At 44.0% G+C, this 11,074-nt stretch overlaps 1 protein-coding gene across 1 annotated transcript in view; it reads left to right on the forward strand.

Moving 5' to 3' along the window:
• Positions 1–666: 666 nt before the first annotated feature.
• Positions 667–11,074, forward strand: part of LOC143298152 (betaine--homocysteine S-methyltransferase 1-like) — a 23,359-nt gene continuing 12,951 nt past the window's right edge. Inside the window, exons 1-2 of the mRNA XM_076610886.1 lie at positions 667–788; positions 5,082–5,245. Coding sequence (XP_076467001.1) covers positions 5,233–5,245 — 13 coding nt within the window. The 5' untranslated portion in view covers positions 667–788; positions 5,082–5,232. The remainder of the gene's footprint in view (positions 789–5,081; positions 5,246–11,074) is intronic.

Raw genomic sequence — 11,074 nt, forward strand, 5'->3', positions numbered from 1 at the left:
GGCCTTAACAGGTTGATCTACAAATAGTTTGACAGTTTGGTTGGCCTGGGAAACAGGAAAAAAGAAAAGAAATCTCCTTGCCTTGGGGGCTAGTTGGCCTTTGGGAACCATCCCAACACTGACTGTCCTAAAACCCTCTCGGCAGAGAGAGTGGGGATGTGCGTGGAACCTGGTTTTGGCGGAAGGAGATCAGTAGCCTACTTTCCCTCTAAATCTACAAGATGTTACAAGTCGGGTCAAAAACACATTTCTCAACACACCTGATAATTATCTGCTGTCTTGCATCTAAAAACAGAAAAAAAGATAGTAACTACGCGCAATGCAATATCACGTAAAAACACGAGAAAGGTTACACTTTTTTCGGTGGTGGTGGTGGGGGGGGGGGGGGGGAGAGGTGGACTAAAACGTGACTTTCTTAACTTTGTGATTTTTTTTTTATTCGTCCATGGACTATTTCTTGTCGACTTCTATGTATTTAAAGAAGGGTTAGGTAATGTAGGACCCACGTTGCTGTTTTCAGTGTCTGTCCTTGGGCTATTTCCTGTTGATTTTTACCTTTGTCAGCAGCCTACATGTATACCACAGGTAAGATAGCGGGAGACAAACAACATTTTCATTTTTCCTCTGTGTGTGTGTGTGTGTGTGTGTGTGTGTGTGTGTGATGACTTTGAATTTTCTTTGCCTTTTTTCTCCTTCAGAAACTCATTCGCTCCATCAGTCTAAGCCATCTCTCCATAACTACGATTGGTCATGGGATTAATTACTAGACAGCAAGTAATTTGAATCAGGTAAGAATGATACGTATGTTTCTGTGGTTTTTTGTATATTTGCTTGTTTGTTGTTGTTGTTTGTTTTGTTTTTTGTTGTTGTTTTTTTGTTGTTGTTGTTTTTGGTTTGTTTTGTTTTTGTTTGTTTGTTTGTTTTTTTTACCTTTTTTAAAGAATCGTTATCATACTAATAGATGGAGAGACCGTGGCAGAATCTTTTGAGGCATTGGTCTTCTAGAAGGATCCAGTGTCCACCAGTGATCACGGTTCTTCGGGACTCTGTTTCAGCATGGGGCTGTGTGTCCTTGGGGGAGGAAAGGTGCTTTACTCAGGTATTCCTCTCCCCCCCCCCTCCCCCTTCAGGTGTGAGAGATCCTGATTTCAGTCGGGGGAAAGGTTAATTAAAACAGCGGGGGATAAGAAGATCGAGCCCTGCCTCCTTAAGCCGAGCCCTAGACAGAGTGAATACAAAAATCCCCTGTCCCGATAGCTTTAAAAAAAGGCCACGGGTCTTTTAACACTTTTGATACACCATCTCTAAGTCCGCAAGGCTGAGGAGGTTACCGTACACCCCCACCCCCCACTCCACCCTAGGAATGATGTAGACTAGTGTTAAAAATTAATGTTCTTCGGTGTCTGCTGAACTCATTTTGACATGTTCCCAAGGAAAAAAAAAATGGACACACGGTAACCATCTCGGCCTTACAGATTATTTAGCTAAGTACGAGTTAGCGTGAACCCCCGACCTAAGCCACATGGCAACCATGAACAAAACTGTCATTCCAGATCTATCCGGTTTTGCCGTCCGAGAGCAACTAGTTTTATCCGGGAGATTTGTCATGGTCTACTCCTCCGATCACCGAGGAAAACAAGCGCCGAGATAAGTGTACGCTTTGCAAGTGACCCAGTTCTCAGTTTGTCCCACTCAAGAACGTACTTGTTTTTATGTACCCGCGAGTACATTTCAAGGACTCGCTACACATTTCAGATACCAGTAGAACCGAGTTTCGCGACAACAACTTGACAAAACCCCTTAATTGAAGTCAAGTACACCCCCGAAAGCAGAGTATGGCTGCCTACATGGCGGGTTAAAAAACAGTCATACACGTAAAAGCCCACTCGCGTTTTTCGAGTGAACGTGGGAGTTGCAGCCCACGAACGCAGAAGAAGAAGAAGTCAAGTGTTTTTCATGAAGTCAGGTGTTTTTTCTCGGCGTTTCAAAAACGACGATATCGTTGTTTCAAATCAAGATTACGTCAAGTACCCCCTACCTAGCCAAAACTTGACCCCGAACATGGCCAAAACTTGACCCCCAACCTGGCCAAAACTTGACCCTGAACATGGCCAAAACTTGACCCCAACCTGGCCAAAACTTGACCCCCCAACCTGGCCAAAACTTGACCCCCAACCTGGCCAAAACGTGACCCCCCAACCTGGCCAAAACGTGACCCCGAACATGGCCAAAACGTGACCCCCCAACCTGGCCAAAACGTGACCCCGAACATGACCAAAAGATGACCCCCCAACCTGGCCAAAACTTGACCCCCCAACCTGGCCAAAACGTGACCCCGAACATGGCCAAAACTTGACCCCCAACCTGGCCAAAACTTGACCCCGAACATGGCCAAAACTTGACCCCCCAACCTGGCCAAAACGTGACCCCGAACATGGCCAAAACTTGACCCCGAACATGGCCAAAACGTGACCCCGAACATGGCCAAAACTTGACCCCCAGTGACAGCAAGTTATTGAACTCATCTCTGCCCTTACTTGCGATACAAGTACCTTCGTTTGTTTGTCGACACTCGTATGACCTGTGTTTTCAAGGACATGACAGGGCAGTATTATCTGTCGAACCACCGTGACTTTGCTAAAAAAACCCATCTAGAACTCTAGATTTCTGATCCATCTATGTTATCGCGACTTGGACACGTGAGAGGTGAAAAAAGAAAGGAATTTGTTCCCGAAAGGCTATAAAAGTTAATTGGAAGGCTTTTAGTTCAGTGTTTTCTGTTTCTTAAATAATAAACGCAAGGGTGACGGTTTAAAAAAAAAAACATGGGTGTATCTGTGGACACCCTGACGTAAACATTTGTAAAATATACTGATACTTATACTACTGATAACAATGATTTGACATATTGCGCCTTTTCATGTAAAACATAGTCAAATATTATTACTACTACTACTTCTACGACTACTCTAACAATAATAATAATGATAATGATAGTAATCAAACACACACACACACACACACACACACACACACACACACACACACACACACACAACTCAGGTCTCCGCACTCAGCTCTTTCAAGTCTGGCCTAAAAACCCACCTTTACCCAAGATAGCCTCCCGTCGCTGCTCCCTATATAAATACTATAATTACTGTTACTATTATTAATAGTAGTATTGTTACGAAAACCACAACACTCATCGTCCAAAGATATGTATCGTACAATGAACCAACCAAACTTCGAGGTCTGTGGTTTTCCTACGGAGTGTTCGGGCCTGAGACTAGAGTCAGTGGTGCAGAGTATTGGCCGATCCATTTCGCGCTGCTGATGCAACGTTTTATGCCTGGACGTTTCGAGGTCCTGTTTTGGCGACCGCATTTATCAGTCAAACCACAGGTCTTGGAATAGAAAACGACTGGCGCAATAGCCGAGTGGGGGTTAGAGCGTTGGACTTTCAATCTGAGGGTCTCCGTGTTCGAATCTCGGTAACGGCGCCTGGTGGGTAAAGGGTAGTGGGGATTTTTCCGATCTCCCGGTGTCAAAATATGTGCAGACCTGCTTGTGCCTGAACCCCCTACTACAACATGTATGCGCAAGCAGAAGATCAAACACGCGCGTTAAATATCCTGTAATCCATGTCAGGGTTCGGTGGGTTATGGAAACAAGAACATACCAAGCACTCACACCCCCGAAAACGGAGTATGGCTGCCTACATGGCGGGATAAGAACTGTCAGGCACATAAAAGCCAACTCGCGTACATGCGAGTGAACGTGGGAGTTGCTGCCCACGAAAGAAGAAGAAGGAATAGAAAACGTATTATAATTTTACACCTTGTGGACCATAGTCATTCAGATGAGACGATAAACCGAAGTCCCGTGTGCAGCATGCACTTAGTGCACGTAAAAGAACCCACGGCAACAAAAGGGTAGTTCCTGGCAAAATTCTGTAGAAAAATCCACTTCGACAGGAAAAACAAATAAAACTGCACGCAGGAAAAAATACAAAAAAAAAGGGTAGCGCTGTAGTGTAGTGACGCGCTCTCCCTGGGGAGAGCAGTCCGAATTTCACACAGAGAAATCTGTTGTGATAAAAATGAATACAAATACAAATGTACATATTATTGACGATTTGCAGAGACTGGGATTGAGAGAGAGAGAGAGAGGGGTGGGTGTGGGAGAGACAGACACACGTGATTGTCTGACTATCCGTCTTCTCTGAGTGGGTGCGGGTATACATGTACATATACATGTACATATTTCTGTTTCCGTGCGAGCATGTGTGCCCTCGTGTGAGCACATTTGCACGCGCACGGAGGTGTGTGTGTGTATGTATTTGTGCGTGTTATCGTGTGTGAGTGCATTTTTTTCTGAACGCTTACTTATGTAGACGCTTAAAACACACATGCATACAAAAGCACGAGCGCGCGCGCACACACACACATAAACACACACACATAAACACACAAGCAGACACATAGATAAACTCTCTCACACACACACTCACGCGTACACACACACACACACACACACACACACACACACACACACAAAGAAAGGGAGTCATCCACAAAGAGAGTCTCACACACACACACACACACACACACACACACACACACACACACACACACACACGTTCTTTGAAGAGGCGGGTGGTGGTGGTGGGGGGGGGGAGTAGTTCTGGGTGTACTGAAATTGTCCCCATGCTGAACTGCAAAGTCAGGGAACTCCCAGAAATGTCCGAGGGGGTAGATCTGAGCCGTACCGGAACTACCACAAGGCCTAAATCTGGATTAATTAAGACAGTGGTTATACTGAAATACCACAAAATTACTCCCAACCCTCTCCTACTATTCCTATTTCACATTTTCCTTTGATTTGAACATTTTTTAGCCTATCAAAACATCTCTTTAATAAATAAATATGGCTAGGGGGTAAGAATGAGAAGGGGGGTACATCCAGTCCGTTAAACTGGCTGTCAAGCGAAAGCGATAAAAGTGTCATTGGTGTTCTGTATCACATGACCTCTCCGATATTTTGAAAGTGGGCGTTTGACCCAGATTTACGTTTTTGTCCAGACCTGAAATATATAAAAGCCCCCTCGAGTCCGACACGAAAACAAAGGAGCGTCAGTAGCTGGTCCAGTTATTACCAAGGGCAGAGCACTCACCCGTTTTCGTTGACAGTTCTTGCCCCACTGTTTTGTCTTTGTCAAAACAAAGACAGACAATGAAGCCAAAAGGTGAGCTGTGGTTTCCTTTGTTTTTTTGTTGTTGGTTTTTGTTGTTGTTGTTGTTGTTGTTTGTTTGTTTTTTGTTTGTTTATTTGTTTTTTGACTCACTTGTGTAAACAAAGTATGTTTTAACCCGGTGTTCGGTTGTCTCTGTGTGTGTGTGTGTGTTGTGTGTGTGTGTGTGTGTGTGTGTGTGTGTGTCCAAGTGTCTGTGTGTCTGTGTGTCCGTGGTAAACTTTAACATTGACATTTCCTCTGCAAATACTTTGTCAGTTGACACCAAATTTGACATAAAAATAGGAAAAATTCAGTTCTTTCCAGTCATCTTGTTTGTGTTTGTTTTTGCATGCGCGGTGTTTTCGTTTGAAATGATAATTTGGTAGGTAATTAGTTGCTGTTAGAAGGGCAGTTTAAAAAATATAAAAGTTGTTGTTGGGTGTTTTAATAGTGTTTGTTTTGTTTTTTTGTGTGTGTGGGTTTTTTTTTTAAGTGACAAAAATAAGTTGCTTGCTTTTTGTTTGTTTTGTTGTTGTTATTGCTTTTTTTTTTCTTGTGGAACACACACACACACACACATACACACATAGTACACGCAAATGTGGACCTTTATATATATATATATATATATATATATATATATATATATATATATATATATGTATATGGGAGGGGGGTGCAAGCAAATGAACAAATAAGCAAAAGAAACAAACATAGGTTAACAAAACAACAACAACAACAACAAAACAGTAACACGAATGAGTATGACCAGAGAGTAGACTTCAAAGTTGGGAATGTGCCCCATTTGAAGCATGGGTCAAGTCAGAGTCAAGTCAAATAAAGCGCGAACCGCGGCACAGTATCCAGAGCAAAAACAACCAACTTTCTTTCTTTACATCTTAAGAAATACAAGACTTGAATTCTGATGCCTATGTAAAAGCACATTGAATTTCGTGACAATAGTTATACACCTGCTTGTATACTAGATTGCTTATTTTACTTTTGTTTTCGTGATAACACAAACATTTTTTTTTTTAATGTACAAATGTAGAGAGACATGTGCATATATTTCTGGGACACACATATCAGTACCATTGGTCCATTTCATATGGAGCACTGTAGAGTAGAAATGAAGATTTTTTTTTTTAAATCTCTCTCTGTCATTTTCCCCCTCTCTTCTTCCTTTATTTATTTATCTTTTTATTTATCTATCTGTCTTTTTTTCATATTTAAATATGTCCTTCTTCAGATCTGTATACACATGAACCTCTATATACATCTATTAGGACATATAGTTAGCGTTCTACTACGTTGATACGTAAAATGTTGAATACACAGTTGATATATTCATGATGCATTTTCATTTCTTATGTAAATGTTTTCTGTATTCATGTGAAAAATGTAAACGTAAAAAACGAATTAAAAAAAGTTTGAAAAACAAATTAAAAAAAAAAAAATATATATATATATATAAAATAAAAGCAACAAACGGCACCCTAATGTAAGTCATGTTCGATTAAAACTTGTAAAAGAAAGGAAGAGGGAAATTGATCCATCAATCAAAGAAGCAAGAAAGAAAAAGAAAACAGAATGAATGAATACATGAAAATGATGATTTAGCCGCCAAAAAGTCACATGTGAGTCAAACTCGAAAACGAAATAAAGAAAGAACGAAAGAAAGAAAGAAAAAAAAAAAGAAGAAAAAAGAATGAACCATCATGTTCTTTTTAATGTGTGTATGTGTTGGTTCCTTGTTGTTACACTGGTGGTGTCACGCGCGCGCGCACACACACACACACACACACACACACACACACACACACACACACACACACACACAGAGTGAGTGAGTGAGAAAGACAGAGAGAGAGAGAGAAAGAGAGAGAGAGAACACCGCACACCACAAGACGTGAGTGGTAGTAGTAGCAGCAGCAGTAGCAGTAGTAGTTTCAGCTTCAGTTTCTCAAGGAGTCGTCACTGCTATGGGACAAATCCATATACGCTACACCACATCTGCCAGGCAGATGCTTGACCAGCTGCGTAACCGAACACGCTTCAGACCTGAGTGCATGCATATATATATATATATATATATATATATATTTTTTTTTTTTTTTTTTTTTTTTTTTTTTTTTTTTTTTGGTAGCTATCAGAGTTGATTTATTCTACAGAATTTTACCAGAGAACAACACTCTCGTCGCTATGTTCAGTGCGCCAAATGCGAGCTGCACCACCACATAGGACCTCAGTCTATCGCATCATCCAAATCACCAGGCGCTCAGTTTGATTTTCCAGTCTTCTTTCTTCTTCTGCGTTCACTCGTATGCACACGAGTGGGCTTTTACGTGTATGACCGTTTTTACCCCCGCCATGTAGGCAGCCATACTCCGTTTTCGGGGGTGATTTTCCAGTCAAACTTGGGGGAAAGGGCGAGAGCAGGATTCGAACCCAGACCTTCACGGACTCTCCGTATTGGCAGATGAGCGTTTTAACAATTCTGCCACCTTGCTCCCAGTAGTAAAGAGTGGTAACTATCTCCATTCACAAGGTACACAACTCAATGCTGCATGTGTTACTGGTTCAGCTAGCACACAGGCAAGCTAAAAGGTACAATACAATGGAGCCTCCCGTCGGACCGACGGATGAGTAGGCAGGCAGGTTTATCTGTAGGTGTGTGTCCTCCTATGGGAGAAGAGGCCGATTCTGGATGTGCAGCACTTCCCACAGGTGTTGCAAGGGAAAACGTTTCCAGAAGTTGAGCCCTGCTTCCTTCGCTCATGCTTCTCCGTAATGGCCAGCGTTCTCTTGTTTTAAAATGTCTTTATGCCACTAGAGCACAGCATCCTCCAGCGAGAGCGGTCAAGGGCACCAGTTTCCCAGGAAGCGATGTCTATGTCACAGGCTTTGAGGTTTGTCTTCATGGTGTCCTTGAAGCGCTTGCAGGGTCTTCCAAGTTCACGGTGGCCTACCTTCAGCTGGCCAGACAAGAGCATCTTCGGGATCCTGCTGTCTGTCATGTGGACAACGTGTCCTGTCCAGCGTAGCTGGCACTGGATCAGCAGGCTTTCGATGCTGGGCAGGCCGCTCCTCTCTAGGACCTGGAGGTTGGAGAGCCTGTCTTGCCACTTTATGCCGAGGATCTTTCGTAGGCATCTCTGGTGAAACTGCTCAAGTTGTTGAATGTGACGGCGATACGTCGTCCATGTTTCACAGCAGTACAACAAGGTGGTCAGCACAACAGCTATGTTGGTACATTGGAACAAACCCACACTCTTCCTAAAAAAAAACCGAGCTTGTCCTTATATACCGATCATTTGACATGTGTGCTCACAGCAGCAATGACAGAAGAAAATGTGCTAACACAAATAATTAGCTTTTATTTAAGACTGGACTGGCATAGCCTTTATATCCCAAATAAGTTACACAGATTATACGGACAATACAGAACATACACATGCTTGTCTTGATGTTTTGGGGGGATTGAAATGAACAGATAAATAACGTGGCCAGCAGTTGAAGTAGTACCAGTAGTAGTAGTAACAGCAGCAGAAGCAGCAGCAGCAGCAGTAGTAGTAGTCGTTGTCGTAGTAGTAGTAGTAGTATTTGTATTGTATTTCTCTTTTTCGTCACAACAGATTTCTCTGTGTGAAATTTAGGCTGTTCTCCCTTGCGAGAGCACGTCGCTACACTGAGAGCGCCACCCTTTTTTTTCTCTTTTTCTTTTTTCTTTTTTTTTTTTTTTCCTGCGTGCACCTTTCTTTGTTTTACCTATCGAAGCGGATTGGATTTTTCTACAGAATTTTGCCAGGGACAACCCTTTTGATGCCGTGGGTTCTTTTACGTGCTCTAAGTGCATGCTGCACACAGGACTTCGGTTTATTGTCTCATCCGAATGACTAGCGTCCAGACCACCACTCAAGGTCTAGTGGAGGGGGAGAAAATATATATATTGGCGACTGAGCAGTGATTCGAACCAGCGCGCTCAGATTCTCTCGCTTCCTAGGCGGACGCATTACCTCTAGGCCATCACTCCACGTGTCAGTGAAAATAGCAGTGGTTGTTCTCTCTCTGCATACACAGGCCTTCTCGAGAGATTGGCGGACGGAGAGAGCATCACATGTGCAGAGGGCTACATGTGGGAACTGTAGTAGTAGTAGTAGTAGTAGTAGTAGCAGCAGCAGCAGAAAAAAGGTGGTAGCAGTAGTTGTTCTCTCTCTGCATACACAGGCCTTCTCGAGAGATTGGCGGACGGAGAGAGCATCACATGTGCAGAGGGCTACATGTAGGAACAGTAGTAGTAGTAGTAGTAGTAGTAGTAGTAGTAGTAGTTCTCTCTGCATACACAGGCCTGCGCGAGCGATTGGCGGACGGAGAGAGTATCATCTGTCGCGTGGATTACATGTGGGAAATGTAGTGGCAGTAGCAGCAGCAGCAGCAGCAGCAGCAGCAGCAGTAGTAGTAGTAGTAGCAGCAGTTATCTCTCTGCAGACACAGGCCTGCGTGAGCGGTTGGCGGATGGACAGAGCATCATCTATGCCGAAGGCCACATGTGGGAACTGTAGCAGCAGCAGCAGTAGTAGTAGTTGTTGTTGTTGTAGTAGTAGTTGTAGTAGTAGTAATAGTTATCTCTGCATACACAGACCTTAGCGAGTGGTTGGCTGACGGAGAGAGCATAATCTATGCCGAGGGCTACATGTGGGAACTGTAGTAGTAGTAGCAGCAGCAGCAACAGTAGTAGCTGTAGTAGTAGTAGTAGTAGTAGTAGCAGAAAAAATGTGGTAGTAGTAGTAGTTCTCTCTTTACATACACAGGCTTGAGCGAGAGGTTGGTGGTTGGAGAGGGCTACATGTGGGAACTGTAGTAGTAGCAGCAGCAGCAGCAGCAGTAGTAGTAGTGATAATAGTAGCAAAAAAAGGTGGTAATAGTAGTAGTTCTCTCTTTACATATGCAGGCCTGTGCGAGAGGTTGGCGGTTGGAGAGAGCATCAACTATGCCGAAGGCCACATGTGGGAACTGTACCACCAGCAGCAGCAGCAGTAGTAGTAGTAGCAGTAGTAGAAGTAGCAGTAGTAGTTCTCTCTGCGTACACAAACCTGCGCGAGCGGTTGTTGGACGGGGAGAGCATCATCTGTGCAGAGGGCTACATGTGGGAACTGTAGTAATAGCAGCAGCAGCAGCAGCAGTAGTAGTAGTAGCAGTAGTAGAAGTAGCAGTAGTAGTTCTCTCTGCGTACACAAGCCTGCGCGAGCGGTTGTTGGACGGGGAGAGCACCATCTATGCAGAGGGCTACATGTGGGAATTGTAGTAGTAGCAGCAGCAGCAGCAGCAGTAGTAGTAGTAGTAGCAGTAGAAGAAGTTGCAGTAGTAGTTCTCTCTGCGTACACAGGCCTGCGCGAGCGGTTGGTGGACGGGGAGAGCACCATCTGTGCAGAGGGCTACATGTGGGAACTGTAGTAGTAGTAGTAGCAGCAGCAGCAGCAGCAGCAGTAGTAGTAGTAGTAGTAGTAGCAGTAGAAGAAGTAGCAGTAGTAGTTCTCTCTGCCTACACAGGCCTGCGCGAGCGGTTGGTGGACGGGGAGAGCACCATCTGTGCAGAGGGCTACATGTGGGAACTGTAGTAGTAGTAGCAGCAGCAGCAGTAGTAGCAGTAGTAGAAGTAGCAGTAGTAGTTCTCTCTGCGTACACAAACCTGCGCGAGCGGTTGGTGGACGGGGAGAGCACCATCTGTGCAGAGGGCTACATGTGGGAACTGTAGTAGTAGCAGCAGCACCAGCACCAGCAGTAGTAGTAGTAGTAGCAGTAGTAGACGTAGCAATGGCAGTTCTCTCTCTGTATGCACAA

The sequence above is a fragment of the Babylonia areolata genome, chromosome 23 (assembly GCF_041734735.1).
Source record: "Babylonia areolata isolate BAREFJ2019XMU chromosome 23, ASM4173473v1, whole genome shotgun sequence".
Lineage (NCBI taxonomy): Eukaryota > Metazoa > Mollusca > Gastropoda > Neogastropoda > Buccinidae > Babylonia > Babylonia areolata.